We start from the raw sequence: 15,515 nt of genomic DNA on the forward strand, positions 1-15,515 counted from the left end.
TGGTCTGGGCATTCAATACAGCTATATGATCCAGGTTCTGAGTGACGATGTCCTGTTGCTCGTGGCGTTGTGCCGAAGCGTAGATGTTGAATGGCGTGTTTTCGGGCAGTGAATGGTACTGTCCGCCACCGTTGCTGCGGTGGCCTTTTAAGTCGTTTGCGAAATTATTCAGAAATATACGAACACCTTTGTTCAGAATACTTGGTCGCGTACCGGTTCAAGGTACAAGATGAGGCCACTGCACTTCCTACTCACCTTGCTGGCCTGCGTAGCCCTGGTCAGAGCCTTCACCAAGGAAGATCATGATATCTTCAGAATTCGAAACGAATTGGAGGACGCGGAGGGCAAGGGGACAACATTCTACGAATTCCTCGGAGTTGAGAGCACAGCCACCGTCGATGATATCAAGAAAGCCCTAAGAAAAAAGTCCCGAACCCTACACCCTGACAAAGTCAGACAGACCTTCATCGCCAACAAGTCTACCCGTCCCCCAAAGAAGTCGGGTGAGAAAAGAGACAAGGGGGTGCATGTTTCCAAAGGTCCATCGCAGCGGGAGATTTCAAACTTCATGACTGGAGCGACGGCGCGATATCAACGACTGTCCGTTGTGGGAGGGATTCTGCAGTCAGAGCAGCGAGACCGGTACGACCACTTTCTCAAGCACGGGTTTCCGACATGGAAGGGCACTGGCTACTATTATTCTCGTTACCGACCTGGCTTAGGCACAGTTATCTTTGGGCTGTTCCTTGTCGGTGGAGGATTGGCTCACTACTTTGCATTGACGATCAGTTACCGACGGCAGCGAGAGTTCATGGAGCGCTATATCCGATCAGCACGCAAGCAAGCCTGGGGCGATGAAAGTGGTATTGTTGGTATCACGGCACCGACACCCGTTGAGCTTCCTGCCGATGATTCAGACCAAATGTCGGGCCTTACCCGCAAACAAAAGCGTGAGATGGAGCGTCAGCAGAAGAAAGAAAAGAAGACGGGGAACGGCAGGTCTAAAGAGCCGAAGCCGGAGAAGATTCAGACAACGACTGGTGAGAGGAGACGTGTGGTCGCCGAGAATGGCAAGGTGCTCATTGTCGACTCGGTCGGCAATGTCTTCCTGGAAGAGGAAGATGAAGAGGGCAACGTCGACGAATTCCCCCTCGACTTGGACGAGATCCACAAGCCGACCTTCCGTGACACAGCGGTCGTACGCGCTCCCATCTGGCTATACCGCAAAGCATTCGACCCTTTCATGAAGAACACCCATCCTGTGCCCAGCGATGAGGTCGCTACCGTGGGTAATGAGCCTGAGCCGGAGGTCGTTGTCCCAGCTATCAGCATGAGCTCCAGTCAGATCTCTGACAATGGCTTCGAGATTGTCGATGCTACAGGCGTCGAATCGGATCGAAATACTGGCGGCAAGAAGCGAAGAAAGGGAAAGAAATAGACGCCACGGGCCATACGAAATGTACAACTAGACTAGCAAGCGCATAGAAAGATACGTGGTTCTTCAATCTATTAGATTTCATGATCCCATCGCTCGCTCGCTATCATTTCCCCAGATCCAAAGTCTGGTATGTCTGTATGTATATGCAGTCTGAATCTCGCCGTTCCAATCCTCCTCAAATGAAAGCCCTCGCGATCCCAAGTAGGCTCCCGAGGTTCTCGCCGGAAAACATGCCAGGCAAGGCAGAGCCACCCTCATAGTCTCTCGCACCTCCTCGCGCGTAGAATCGCTCTTCCCCGCCCCTCTGCGCCCCGCCGACCATACTCTCCAACCCCCTCGGTAGCCTAACTCCAAACTGCGCCAGTATCTTCACCAGGGCCCCGCTCGTCAAGAGCGGCATCACCACCAGCATGAACACCTTGATGGGATGCCTCCTCATGTACGAATAGATATCGCGCAGGAACTTCTTGATGCGGTTCATGAAGCCATGGCGGGGCCGGGCGCGAGAGGACGAGTAGTACCCGCGGGAACCACCACCTGCACCACTGAAGGACGAGAAGAAGGACGAGGCGCTGCGGGAATATGCGGGCCGCGAAGCGTAGTATGTCTTCTTGCTGGAGCTGCTGCGGCGCGAGGGAGAAGGGGAACGGATGCCGTCGTTCCAGAAACCCATCGTGCCTGGTCTTCTGGTGGTCCAGCTGGGTGGGACGGATCTGGGACTGATCTGAGTGGACGTGGGAGGACAGGTCACAACTGTGACGAATGAGTGGGTGTCAAAGCCCAAGTCTTCACTCTGTCACGCTCTTCGTGTAGTTCGGTCTTGCTGTTCGAATCACCAAAAGGTCGCAGCGTTTGTCAGAGTTGCGCAGGCCGGGGTACTTTCGTGGAGGGACTCCGCAATGGAGATCAGGTCTACTTTTGCCGGTACGGCGTCGCCTCGACAGCGCGATTCTGGTCTTCAAGAAAGGGAAGCAGCAATGGCTCCAGAGTTGTTGGCTGCGCAGTAGAACTGTAAGGCCTGGCCTATCCTCAAGAGCTGGTCAAAAATCGGTTGGCTGACCGCCTTCTCCGAGCTGCATTCACGAGTGGCTGGGAGCGTGCTTGGAAGGCTGGGGTCTCGCCGGCGAACGCAGGGATCATGCGTTCTAGAGCCGAAGCAGATTAGGCGCACAGCTGATGTTCAAGCCACTGTGGCTTGAAACGTCGACCGCGAGAGCAAACGTCATCGCATGTGCGGTAGAGGCATCATCTTTCAGCAGGGCAAACGACCCTCATACCTCGCTTCTGACCTCTTCCTTCTCCTCGGTGCCCCCTATACGTACGATTCCGACCCGTTGTATTCCTGTCTTCATCTTTAGACTCGATCAAATCGTGGAAATATCGCGTTCCGTACGGAAGACGATCCCCTACTGAGGCCTGAACCAAAGCATACACCTGCAATTCAAGCCCGACGCGCTCTTGCGTTGAATATCCGTGCCCCCAGCATGACGGAGCCTCTACCAGACTATTGTATGTCCCAGCGACCCAAGGAGCCTCATCCGGAGTTTTCTTCCCCAATTCCGATCCGTACTGACTTGCACCAGATGCCATACTAGAAGTCGCACCAACCGCTACCGAGGAACAAATCAAAACCGCCTACAAGAAAGCCGCTCTGAAATGGCATCCAGACCGTGTCCCACATGACTCGCCCGAGCGCGGCAAACGCACCAAGAAATTCCAAGCCATCAATGACGCCTACTACACCCTCTCGGAGAAAACACGGAGGAAAGAGTACGACGAGGCGCGGCAATTCCATACCGGCAGCGGCGGGCGCACGTTCACAGATGAAGACGACGAAGACGCCGAGGAGGAAATCCCCAGAGCGAATACCAGCGCCGGAGGCTTCCCATGGAGTTGGTTCACAGGCCAAGGCAGCGCGAGCGCCGAGCAGGCGGACGAATTCTCGCGGTCGCAATTCCAAGGGCCCTTTGAGGAGATGATGGATGCGGCAGGCTTAAGTGAGGGCTCGACGCATCAGCCGACCAAGAGATTCTGGAGCATTGCAGGCGCCGCCGCAGGAGGAATCCTGGGCTTCATTGTGGGCAATATCGTGGGCGCGGCCGTTGGAGCGGTCGCGGGACAGCAGGCGGGCCAGATCCGCGATAAGAGCGGGAAGAGTGTGTACGAGGTCTTCCAGAGCCTGGATCAGGGCAGTAAGGCTAGAGTGCTCAGTGAGCTAGCGGCCAAGATCTTCCAGGGTGCCATTTCGTGAATAACAAAGCGGTGTCAGGAGTTCGGGTCAGTGTCTTGGTAACAACTTTCCCCCCCCCCCCGGAATCAATTTTTAGCCTTCATAATTCTCCTTCCACGCTTGAACTCGTTTGGGAAGTGCTCGTCCGGCTTCACTAATGCTACCCGAAGTCGAGACTCCACGGAAACGGACATTTGACCAAGTAGAGACTTGTAAGTCTGGGGCATACAGGGATCACGGCTTCAAGAGTCAAGACACTTTAGAACGGACCTCATGCAGGATCGACGAGCTGGGATAGCTCGCGAAACGAGTACTGTCTTGTTGCTGTTGGAAGTACGCTCAGATATTTAAACTGCATGGCACTAGATTGTGCCTGGGATGGCACACGTCGGGAGTCAGTAAGCGGACAGGCGCGTGAGACTCTCGTACCCTTTCGCAGTTCGTAGCCTGAGCACGGTCTAGCAGGCTTTCCGACATTCATTGCAGTCCAGCTAGACGACAAAGCCTTCGACCTGTAGACTCGACCTGCCTGGAGTCCATATCCCCTAGCTCAAACCAGCGAAAAGAGATCGAAAAGCTGCCTCGATTACCGAAGGGCTTAGTAATACAGGTCTCCCTGATCATGTTCATCACGGCGCAAGTGACCTCTCTGCTGCGAATAGAGTCGACACCACACTCCCTTCTCCCTTTCCAGCACATGCCCCGAGATGTCGACAGGCAGTGAATCCTCGGCAAGTGGGTCCAGATACCGTGCTCTCATCCAATCACCATCTCATTGCGCGACCCCCTGCAGCTCAAATCTTACCACGACCACCACCCCCTGCTCGCCGTCCTCTGACCTCCCTTTCCCCACACACTGGCTTCATGCCCCTCGTGGTTCTCACTGGTCAACTCAATCTAGACCTCATCTGCTTGTCAACAGTCTCATACAAGCCTCCCGCCCGCCGGGTAGCCAATCTTGCTCCGAAGATCGCAATCTGTTGTTGATGAAGCATGTCGAGAGCCGCGTTTAAGGCGGCAAGTGTGTAAAGAAGTTGACTCGTTTACCGCTGCCACGAGGGCCGAGGCGCGCCGTCCAGAATCAGACCCTCTTAATGTAGGTGATGGTCGGATGACCTATGGAAGCTCGGCGCCGCCCTACCGAATACAGGCGGAGGGCCCGGTCGTGCATTTGCAGAGTGCATTTGCAGAGTGCATTGGGGGCAAAGTCGCAAAAAGCGATCAGCTGGTACCTGTGAACAGCGTGTATTTCATGGGACTATCCGGTATGAAGGTACTCTCGCCGGCGCTTCTGCACAATACGGTTTCGACAACAGGTGCTAAGCCCCGCGGGAAGGACTAGACGAACCAGGACCAGGGTTCGGAAGGTAAGATATCGTCTGGGGAAAGTCGGCAATATCGGATGCGGGAAGGGAGCGACTGATGAGCCTAGACAAACAAGACGCGCGCACTTTGCTTCACGAAGGTACATAATAGAGGTACCTCTCCTCCCCCCTTTCGATGCCATTTCCTTTGTTCGAACCCCAGGCGGGCCGTCATCACATTCACTCCATACCATTCCTTCCTCCATCCTCTTCACAGGCCACCTCTCACACCCCAAACATGCACCTCGCACTGATCTTCGCCGCCTTGGCCTCTCTCCTGACCCTCACCACCTCCGCACCAACCCCCGTCCCATCCGACCTCGAGGACCGCCAATCTCTGAACCCCACGCGCAACGACCTCTCCGGGCCCTGCAAGGCCATCACGGTGATCTTCGCCCGCGGCACGACCGAGCTCGGCAACGTGGGTCTCTTCGCCGGTCCACCCTTCTTCAACGCCCTCGGCGCCATCGTCGGCTACGACAACGTCGCCGTGCAGGGCGTCAGCTATCCGGCCGACATTCCGGGCTACCTGCTCGGGGGGAGCGACGCGGGCAGCAAGACGCTCGCGGGCTTGGTGGTGCAGGCCGCCAGCAAGTGTCCTGCCACGCAGATCGTCGTGGGCGGCTACAGGTAAGGCTTTCTCCACGAGTCCAGCCGTGTGCAGGAGTGACATTACTGACGTGCCTTTGACAGCCAAGGTGCTCAGCTCGTCCACAAGGGCATGAGGCAGGTGTCGGCTGATGTGGCGTCACGGGTGGCTGCAGTTGCGCTGTTCGGCGACCCGGACAATGGACAACCCGTGCAAGGCGTTTCGAGTGATGATGTGATTACGTTCTGCCATGAGGATGACTTGATTTGCAAGGGCGCGCCGATAGTGCTTGCTGCTCATCTCAGCTATGCGCTTGATGGGCCGAGTGCTGCACGATTTGTGGCGCAGAGAGTGCAGGTCTAGAGCATTGCAATTAATGATAAAAGTTATGTCCTGCTGTCACTACAGACCAACATGGCCCCATACCGGCCAGCGATCTATCCAACGTCTATCCCATCAAATGCTTCAAGCTCGCCTCTCCAGACATGCGCGCCAGCCTTTCCTCCGTGATCAGATAACACTCCGGCAACCAAGTCCTCACCTCGTCTTCATCCCCCAACATCATCTTCGCCACCGCCTCGCCCGCACTCCAGCACTGCGGCATCCCATAGCCGTTGAAACCCGCCGCGACCCACTCGCCCTGGCCGTCCCTCCCACTGACCTCCCTCGCCAGCCGCCCCACCAACGGCAACCCATCACTCGTAAACCCCATAATGCCACTCCACACCTTGCGCACTTCCGGCCTCTGGCCCTCCGCCCACCCATTCTCAAAATACCGCGGCAGCACCGTCTCGATATTCTCCCTCGCCTCGTCTCGCACAACAGTGTCGTCCGCCACAAACATCTCGTCCATGCGCACCTTCTCGCCGCCGATGAAGATGTCGGTGGTCTTGGGGTTCTGGTTGGAATAGTACAGGCCGGTCTCGAAGACGCCGTCGTCGCTGAGTTGGCCGGCGGAGGAGATGGACCAGGCGCGGGCGGTGCCGTGGGAGCCGAAGGCCGGCGTGGCGACTTGCGTGGACATGGTGCCGCGGAGGGGGTGGAGTTTGCCGCGCAGCGAGGGGAGGAGGTGGCCTGTGTAGCCGTTGGTGGCGTGAATGACGTGCGCGGCTTTGACGGAGCCGCGGGGGGTTGAGAGGGTGTAGGGGTATGCGGAGGTGGAGCCGTCGTGGGTGATGGATGTGACTGGTGTGGTTGTTTCGATCGTGAGCTGGTTGGGGTGGGACATAAGGAGTTGTGCCCAGATGCGAGTAATGAGGCGGTAGGGCCAGAAGGCGCCGCAGTCGAAGAGAACGGCGCCGCTGACGTTTTTGACGTTGTATCGTTCGCGGGCTTCTTCGGCATCGAGAATCTCGCTGTTCAGGGTGCATTCTGGGACCATCTCGTCGTATTTCTTGAACGAGATCTTGGCTTCTTCGAATGACTTCTGGTCGACGAAGCCAACAATGTCGCGGACGCGTCTTACTTCGCTGGCGTCCAGGAATTCCGGCGAACTTTTGCCCAGTTCGTGCATCTTGTCAAGTGTGCGGTAAGCAAACCTGCCAATCTTCACGGCTTGCTCTTCACCGAATTGCTTGGTGAGTTTCGTGAATGCATAGGGGACGAAGGAGGTCAATGCCCCTCCATTGCGGCCCGTTGCACCGCTGCAAAGCGTCCTGGCTTCGAAGACGGACACGCGAGAGTCCTTGGGACAGGAGGCGTGCTCGAGAAGGTTCTGGGCAATGCTACAGCCTGTCACACCTGAGCCAATGATGGCGTATTCGACTTGCTGTGGCAGCTCAGGAGACTGGACCGCTGAGAGCGTCTCGTGTGCTGGAAGCTGCCAGAATGCTTCTGTAGGGGTTTTCCGTGGAAGTAGAGGGTCGGCGTTGACCTGTTGTAGGAGTTTGGAGAGGGTTGCTCCAGGCACCTCCATGCTGTTGGGTTATACAGTATAGGTCTGCGTCGGTATGCTGCGCTACTCCCTTCGACTATCGGTAGGTGGTGTACAGTTCTGGCGGGCCCTTATAACATCAGCATATGGACCCAATATATATATATGCTACTATAACGGGGCGAGTGTCCATCAGTGTTATTTCGGACGACCAGTGCGCACTTCAGGGGAACACGTGAACCCTGCGGACTCTAGAAACTCCGAATGGGGTGAAAGCGCTGACGATATCTTTGCTAGACGTTGATACGAATGCCGAGAAGTCGGACTCTGAAGCAGGACATGGTGGTCGAGACGTTGGCGTGTCCCAATGCAGAAAGTCCATCCGCAGGCTTCATACTGGCGCTCTGATCATCTTGAACTGTCGGACAAGTCCTCTGCTGGAGTGCATCTGCCGAGACGCGCATCCTCTACCAAACAAAATGGTCCGGTCGTACCTTGTCGACATTAGCCCCCCACACTGATAGGCAGGCCCGGTCCTACCTGAGCCCAATCAGCACAGTGTGCAGATGCGATGGCCGTCGGCGAACGCGCATGTTTTACGCCCTACTTGCCCAGTATTGGGAAAGCTCCAAAGGCTCCTGGTGCTCCCCCAGATGGCAGAAAAGAAAGCCTGCTCGAGAGCCGTGGCTATCAAAGCTTCGCCTCCTCACTTTCGAGATAACGCATGCTAGCCACGGCTAACGTCGACCAGCAGCTGGGATCGCGACTAGACAGACCGTAAAGTTGCGCTGATATCCTTTGCTGTCGTGAAATGAAAAGGAGCCTGCCCTCCTGCCCTGCTCCCCCAACCTGAGATTGATGCGGCAATCTGGTCAGCACTGATTGTCATCTGGAGCCCTTCGCTCTACAGCCATGGCCACAACCACCGACGAGTCCGGCTATGTCTTTGCACCCGGCACCGTCACCCTCGAAGACCTCCACAGGACCAACGACCAGCTCGTTCTGCAGCCACCTCCCACCTCGGATCCAAATGACCCTCTGAATTGGTCCAAGTGGCGCAAGGTGCTCAATTTTGGTCTAGTCTCATACTATGTGCTGTGGACATTCGTTCAGCTCGATATCGGGTTTACAGCCTGGGGCCCGTTGATAGAGCAATTCAACTTCTCGATTGATACGCTCAATGCAGGCGCAGCTGTCAATTATGGAGGTCTTGCCGTTGGCTGCATCTTCTTCATCCCTCTCGTCCACAAGTACGGCCGACGTCCTCTATACATTTTCAGCGTTGCCGTTCAGTTTGCCTCTTGCATTTGGCAAGCCGAAATCAACAATGCAGGGACTTTCCTCGGCGCAAACATCCTGTCCGGTCTGGGAGGCGCCATCTCGGAGACCGTCGTCCAGATCACCATCGCCGATATCTTCTTTGTGCATCAGCACGCTACCATGAATGGTTGGTACCTTGTCTTCACAGCAACTGGAGCCTTTCTGGGTCCAGTAGCTTCTGGATACGTGGTCGACTCCATGGGCTGGCGCTGGATGTGGTGGTGGTGTGTCATCTTCCTTGGAATCAACCTCGTTGCTGTCCTCTTCTTCTTCGAGGAGTCAAAGTACATTCCGACAATGCTAGGGCAGAGAGCCACCGTGACCCAAGGTGCACGACGAGCAAGCTTAGAAGGCGAGGAGCCAACAAAGCAGGATACCGTCAAGGGGGCCGAAGCTGGTACTATGGAGAGGGCACTCTCACATATCGATCAGTCCATTCCGATGAAGAACCACCGACAGCGACTCGCGTTGGTCACCAAGTCCGAAGGCCCAATTTCGCAACACTTCTGGCAGCCCGTCGTTGTCTTGTTCACCTTCCCCGCTGTGACCTATACAGCGCTTACCTATGGCCTTATTCTGGCAACCTTCGCCATCATGACCTCGGTCCAAGCAACCTACCTCATCCTCCCCCCATACAACTTCGGCGCCGATGGTGTCGGTCTCATGAACCTGCCACCATTCATTGGCTCAATCTTCGGCTTCTTCGTCGGAGGCTGGCTGAACGATTGGTCGGTCTTGTGGCTTGCAAAGCGAAACAAGGGCATCTTCGAACCCGAAATGCGTCTATGGCTGGCACTTCCTGCCGCCCTGCTGATTCCCGCTGGCATACTGATGTTCGGTCTCGGACTAGCTAATGGCGTCCACTGGATCTTATTGGCTGTGGGATACGGAGTCTGGGGTTTTGGATTCGTCGTTGCGACAGACATCAGCCTTGCCTACTGTACAGACTGCTATCAAGACATCGTAGGTGATGCTCTAGTAGGTGTCATGTACGTATGCTCGTCCCTCGGAACTCCCCCGGCTCTACTGACATTCGCAGTTTCTGCCGAAACATCTTCTCAGTCGTCATTTTATTCGTGCTCACGCCGTGGGTGGAAGGGATGGGCATCCAGAACCTCCATGTTCTGACGGCATGTATCATATTCCTTGTGTTGTTGCTGCCTCTGCCATTGCTGAAATGGGGCAAGCTGGCCAGGATCAAGACTGCCGAGCGCTATAAGCTGATGGCCATGAAACAGCCCACGAGCCGCACGTTTTGATGATCCCTAGAAAGGCGGCGTCCCATAGTCACTGGGTAAGGATAATTCTCCGTCCACCTCTCTGTCCATTTTACAGCTCTCACCTGTGGAGGATAATGGCATGGATATCGCGGCCTCGTTGATGAATCCAGCAAAGCATTCTTAAGCCTGGAGTTTGAATTATCCCCGTTCCCAGAGAATCCCAGCAGCAGCAGCAGCCCATCAATCCAAACATTTCGCACTAATACCCATGCACACGTATCGTCCAGTCCTGCTCGACACCGTCCACAAATACGTCTGATGTGACTCACATCACGCCGAATTCAAAGCGCACAGCATATATCTCACCTCCTCAAGAATCTCCCCCGCAATCGACCACAGGCTATAGAAAGCTCCGCTTCCCGTCTGCTCAGCGCAGAGAACCTATAGGCCGTGCAGTCAGTAGTTGCGTGGGTGACCAGCAGCGAATCCTGCATGTTGATTGTTTTTTTCTTAAATTTCTTTTTTTTTTGGCGTTTCCCCAGCAGCTTTGTAAGAGTGACAGACAGACAGATGTAGAGTAGGCCGTCCTTCATATATTTTGATATTCTCTGTCTGTATCTTTCCTACCTGGCCGCCAGGGGTATCTGTCCAGAAATTCCCGACCCAGCAAAAGTCTTTTGTCCCATCCATGTCGTGTCCCATACCAAAAAGCCGCGCTTCACTGTTGAGAAGCAGCACCCACTCACCCACTCACCCACTCACCCACTCACAGTGCATTTGTGGTTGTCTATACATTCGTCTTCGCCTTCCTCAAGCTCCATTTCGACAGCGACCGCTTAAACAAACTCCCACTCTCCTCGCTCTTGGTCCGTTTCGGCCTGGCGGTCTCGTGGTCGTAATCCGGCGAGATCAGCGTCTGGCTCGTGCTCATGTCGTCGGCGATGGTGGGCGAGCTGACCGAGTCGATGGACGACAGGTTCGTCATGGTGAATTCGCTGCTGCCGCTGCCGGTGCCGCTGCCGTCGAGCGGCGAGAGCGTGTTGTATGCCGGTGCGGGCGTCTCCGGCGACTCCATCTCCACGGGGTTCTTGGTGTCGCCGGGCAGTTCGGGTATGGGTGGGGGGGAGGTGACGGCGGGTGAAGCAGCGTCGAGTTCGACGGCGCTCATTTTGGAGTCGAGCTCGGGGATGCCGCCGTTGGCGGTTGAGATTTCGCTCGAGGGCACGGAGCTCAGGGGTGCGCCGACTTTCTGCTCGAAGCGGTTCATGTAGATGATGTCCTGTAGACCTGACCTGAGGCGTGCGAATCTGAAGCCGACCGAGACTTTCTTGAGAGGAATGAGGCGGTCGACTTCGTCGTGCACGTGCTGCTGGAGTAGCACTTCCTTGCCGGAAAACGTCTTGGTAGTGGCCGTGGTGTAGTACACGGCCGCATCCTCAATCTGCTTTACCGAAACATATCTGCCCTGATAGCGGAATGATCGTTCCAAGATGAGGATCATGTCGCAAGCACATTTGAACAGCATTCGTGCTGTTGGCGGCGCAGCTAGAATGGCTCCAGCGCCTCCAACGATTGTGCCAATGCCCAATGTTGGGACACCAACACCGACTGCAACGGCTGATACTGCGCCAAATTGCACCAGGCTCGTCTTCATGAAAGACTTTAGGTTACCCATGACAACTCTTGACATGATTTCGTCGACAGCCTCTGGCGTGGCTTTCGGGAAACCGAAGTTCTGAAGGACATGTTCGCAAATTACTATGAGAAATGTAGGTCAGTAACAATGTTCAGAGAACGAAGCTGATGGAGGCGGCGTGGATAGTGTGTGCCAGAGCGCAAGATGTATCTGGGCTTGGTGCCAAGACCAGATATCAGGATGTGACCAAAGTCCAGAGAGGACTTCAAAACATTATAGGATATCCAATCTGGCCAGTGGGCGGTACAAGAAGAGTCACTTACTACGGCTGACCGTTGGAGTTCCAATGATGCCGGTGAATGGAAGCGGAACCATCGCAGTCCTGATCGCGTGGGTTCCCAAGCGCATACACTCTGTGATGGCGCTATCAATCTTCTGTTCCACATCCATGACTTGCGCGGCTACGCAGAAGATACGTACGCGGTCGTCTGCGATCAAGTCCAGTGTCTGATTGAGAAGCGTTCGAACACCAGTGTCATCGTCTGCCAATGAGATTAGTTCCGGCGTCCGCCTCGTTATGAACATCACTCACCTTTGGATATACAACAGTAGCCGTCAGCCTTGTAATGCTCAATCCGTGAGAGCTGCTCTTTGAGCTCCAAAAACTGGTCGTCTGCAGCTTTATTGGCTTCGGCGTTAGCGAGACTGCTGGCTTCTTTATAGTCATTTGTTCTCTTCATGTATTCCTCGAGCAACTCCATCTTGCGGTATGCCACGAGCTTGTCTTTCTTGGTGCCGACAACGAAGACGGGAACATGATTCGAGAACTGTGCGATAGTTTCAAATGTTCGCTTGTCGGCCTCTTCTATTCGGGACACGTCCGAGTCGACGCAGAACCTGTTTTCATTGAGTAAGGAGGATCATGAGTCCAGAATGCCGAACTCACCAGATGACGTGTAGCGATTCTGCAGGGTCTTTTTGGAAGGCTCGGTGCCTCAAGAACTTCGCGATGAGGTCGAGTTCCTGATCACTTCCCGCTTGCCAACCTCTCGAGTCGTGTATAAGAAGACCGGGATGATTTGGGCTTTCGAACGCAGTGTTGATATCGTGAGCGCCTTGTGCATAAGACGTTGACTCCTCTGTCATCTCCACACCGAACTAGATTGCATATCCTCATTAGAAAAAATCACAATCGAGGGTGTAGTCAATTAAAGCGCCCATGGTCTCATGTTCGCTAAAAACGAAGAGGCGCGGCCTTTACGCAAGTGGGACGAGCCAGGTCGCTTGCAGGAACCAAGGGGGGATCTAACGCAGGCACCGATCCCATGGTTTAGTGTGGATTACGCAACTTACCACTTTGTTGATGAGTGTAGACTTGCCTACACCAGTCTTACCGCAAACCAGGATTCGGAATGCTTTCACCCCGCTCGCCTGCAACTGCAGACCGTCCAGCCACGGCTGCATCTGACCCTGATCATCAAGACAACGCTCTTGGAAGTCGGCTAGCTCCTTCTTTCGGAGTTTGAACAGGCCTTGGTCGTAGAGTTTCGGGTTTCTGTCTAGGATGGTGTACATGGAGTGGTGGATAACGTTACCCCAAGGACCCTTGTCGGTCCACCCGAGAAGGGCTTTGCTTGTGTTGTTCCATATCTTGCGCTGAGTGTTGAAGACCTTGCTCTCCTTGGCATGTTTTATGGAATGCGTCGAGTCGTTCTTGCGATCCGAGTGCAGTGTCTGAAGGTCGTACATGATGGATTCGATGCCGTTGGCATACCGTAGCCGCCACTGGCTCTTCTCTGCTTCGTTGAGCTTGGGCGCACCGCCCAGGAACTGAGGAAAAGCCAGCTCGAGAAACTTGTGTTTCGTGTCGGGTTGTACTACGAGGCCGGCCTTGATGCTTTCCACGACCATCCACTGAAAGGGGTAGAGGGACAGACCATCTTGTTGCATGCCGCCGCCCATGTCTTGGTTGGTGCCCATGAACCAAGCTTGTACGAAGGAGCGGCCCTCCATGCTATCGGACTCGGGCCGATGAAATATCTCGGGGGCTACCCGTGTTTCGTTGAAAGCCAATGCGTGACGCACATTGCGGATCGACTTGACATAAGAAATATCGTACTGGTGTTTCTCGAGCGAAGGCTTGACCGTATCGAAGGTGCCAACAAACTGTATGATGGGAGCATCGGTGCACAAGACCCTTAGTTGTGATAGGAGTTTGGTGCCGTTCAGGCTGTCATCGAGGGAATGAGCCTTTTCAAGATCTAAAGCTTTCTGGTAGGCATCGTCGAAGTTGCCAGTCAGTTTCGGCAGACCCATGTAGTGTAAGACGCAGGCAACAGCCCGTACGATGTAGGCGCCCCGACCAAAACCGTAGAAGAAAACCTCATCCTGGGGGCTTTCGAGCTTGTTACAAACATCCTTGGTGATATCCTTGACCTGCTGATCGAGAGAGGCACTGGCGCGCGACCTGAAGACGCTCCGGCCGTCGCTGCCAGCTTGATAGTACCGGACTGTCTGGTTGATGCCGCGGCTGACGCCATCGTAACTTATGTTGGTTGCGACCAAACTCCGAAGCTTGAAGACGTTGCTGGTGTTTCCGAAGCCTTGGCTGTTAGCTAGGTACGCGTCAAGAAGGAGGCAATAGTTGGGTGGCGCTACCTACCCAATGTACCGTTCTCGTCATATTCTGAACCATCGACGCAAATGATTACTCTGTTGAGAATCTTCTCGGCCATTTCCACCGCTTCGCAACCTGGACGGCGAAAGTCCGAGGTCGATTGGGGGAAGTCAAGGTGAGCGAGCTATCACCCGTGTCGCATACTCGCGAGCTACGCCTCTCAGCTTTCGTAGTCTATCACGATTCGACTCAGCACGCCTGTGTATCTGGTAAAAAAGCTAAGGAGAGGAACAACATTCGATGACAGAGCAGCAAATCTACGTTATGCGACATTTGCTCGGCTTGTGGAGTAGAGGGGGGTGGGCGAGGCCGCGTGGGGGCCGTGTTGGGCGTATCAAGCCCCCCTGGAGTATCCCTACGGTAGCCAAAGCTCCGACACATCCTTTCAGGAGCGAGCAGCAGAGGCCTGAAAAGAGCCTTGGACAGGGTTGAACATTACTTAGAACCACCAGGCCTGCACCGCCGTCGGATACTCTGTTGATTGGATGCATAGCCCCAGCAATGGCGTCGCGATGGCCAGTCAAAGACCGAGACCTCGCGAGCGGGCGAGCGAGTACGGAGGTACCTGAAACCACCCCAAGCTATCCACTGGTAAGGCCCCCGAGCTGCCGTCACAAGGCGAGGTTTTGTCTGGCGGGCATCAAACCCCATTCAGCCAGGCCTTTTGGGGGAGACAGACCTCCCCTAGCAACTACGGTGTACCTTATCTAAGCAGCCAAGCTGCGAGGTTCGCTTCAAGCGCCGCTTTCAGGCATGTCCCATGGCTGCTTAAGGGCACTGCTCGCTAACCATCGCCATTGCGAATTTCAGCCCTACGTACGGACCAGCTTCCGAAAAACCACGATGTTTTTCGGGAGGGCCACATTTCGAGATACAAAAAGGGAAACCAAAAGGCCAAGCGGTTGGGTTGTTATCCATTTCGCGCTGCGCCGCGCCGCGCCGCCCACAGGACAGTCGTGGTGCCATGCCACGCCACGCCACCGCGTAAGGCGTTCAAACACGTGCGGTACGAGCAGTCCAGTCCACGAACAGTCACCGCACAAACTCGCATTCGGGTTCCTATCTGGGGCCTGACTCGTCCACAGCACCGCGACAGTTTTCTTGGAGGCATCTTTTATGAACGCTGCCTAGCCCGCGGCCGCGTGGACATTCTCTACTGCGATTTTTT

General features: G+C 55.2%; 7 protein-coding genes and 1 non-coding gene across 8 annotated transcripts; 5 read left to right on the forward strand and 3 right to left on the reverse strand.

Annotated features, from left to right (window-relative positions):
• Positions 1-229: 229 nt before the first annotated feature.
• Positions 230-1,438, forward strand: HMPREF1541_06826 (uncharacterized protein; the record flags this gene model as incomplete). The annotated part of the gene is made up of 1 exon (XM_008721155.1): positions 230-1,438. The coding sequence occupies one exon, from the start codon at positions 230-232 to the stop codon at positions 1,436-1,438; it is 1,209 nt and encodes a 402-aa protein (XP_008719377.1).
• A 175-nt stretch (positions 1,439-1,613) lies between these two features.
• On the reverse strand, positions 1,614-2,111 carry HMPREF1541_06827 (uncharacterized protein; the record flags this gene model as incomplete). The annotated part of the gene is made up of 1 exon (XM_008721156.1): positions 1,614-2,111. The coding sequence occupies one exon, from the start codon at positions 2,109-2,111 to the stop codon at positions 1,614-1,616; it is 498 nt and encodes a 165-aa protein (XP_008719378.1).
• An 811-nt stretch (positions 2,112-2,922) lies between these two features.
• On the forward strand, positions 2,923-3,689 carry HMPREF1541_06828 (uncharacterized protein; the record flags this gene model as incomplete). Its single annotated transcript, XM_008721157.1, has 2 exons — positions 2,923-2,947; positions 3,022-3,689. 2 exons carry the CDS (start codon positions 2,923-2,925, stop codon positions 3,687-3,689), a joined length of 693 nt encoding a protein of 230 aa, XP_008719379.1.
• Positions 3,690-5,270: 1,581 nt separating this feature from the next.
• Positions 5,271-5,984, forward strand: HMPREF1541_06829 (uncharacterized protein; the record flags this gene model as incomplete). Its single annotated transcript, XM_008721158.1, has 2 exons — positions 5,271-5,662; positions 5,726-5,984. The coding sequence occupies 2 exons, from the start codon at positions 5,271-5,273 to the stop codon at positions 5,982-5,984; spliced, it is 651 nt and encodes a 216-aa protein (XP_008719380.1).
• An 85-nt stretch (positions 5,985-6,069) lies between these two features.
• Positions 6,070-7,536, reverse strand: HMPREF1541_06830 (uncharacterized protein; the record flags this gene model as incomplete). The annotated part of the gene is made up of 1 exon (XM_008721159.1): positions 6,070-7,536. One exon carries the CDS (start codon positions 7,534-7,536, stop codon positions 6,070-6,072), a length of 1,467 nt encoding a protein of 488 aa, XP_008719381.1.
• An 870-nt stretch (positions 7,537-8,406) lies between these two features.
• On the forward strand, positions 8,407-10,073 carry HMPREF1541_06831 (uncharacterized protein; the record flags this gene model as incomplete). Its single annotated transcript, XM_008721160.1, has 2 exons — positions 8,407-9,803; positions 9,854-10,073. 2 exons carry the CDS (start codon positions 8,407-8,409, stop codon positions 10,071-10,073), a joined length of 1,617 nt encoding a protein of 538 aa, XP_008719382.1.
• Positions 10,074-10,423: 350 nt separating this feature from the next.
• HMPREF1541_06832 lies at positions 10,424-10,539 on the forward strand. Its single transcript, XR_573438.1, has one exon. It is a non-coding gene; the product is annotated as a 5S ribosomal RNA (ribosomal RNA).
• A 282-nt stretch (positions 10,540-10,821) lies between these two features.
• On the reverse strand, positions 10,822-14,405 carry HMPREF1541_06833 (uncharacterized protein; the record flags this gene model as incomplete). Its single annotated transcript, XM_008721161.1, has 6 exons — positions 10,822-11,792; positions 11,994-12,212; positions 12,263-12,567; positions 12,617-12,828; positions 13,024-14,285; positions 14,333-14,405. 6 exons carry the CDS (start codon positions 14,403-14,405, stop codon positions 10,822-10,824), a joined length of 3,042 nt encoding a protein of 1,013 aa, XP_008719383.1.
• Between the last annotated feature and the right edge of the window lie 1,110 nt (positions 14,406-15,515).

The sequence above is a fragment of the Cyphellophora europaea genome (genome assembly GCF_000365145.1).
Source record: "Cyphellophora europaea CBS 101466 unplaced genomic scaffold supercont1.6, whole genome shotgun sequence".
Lineage (NCBI taxonomy): Eukaryota > Fungi > Ascomycota > Eurotiomycetes > Chaetothyriales > Cyphellophoraceae > Cyphellophora > Cyphellophora europaea.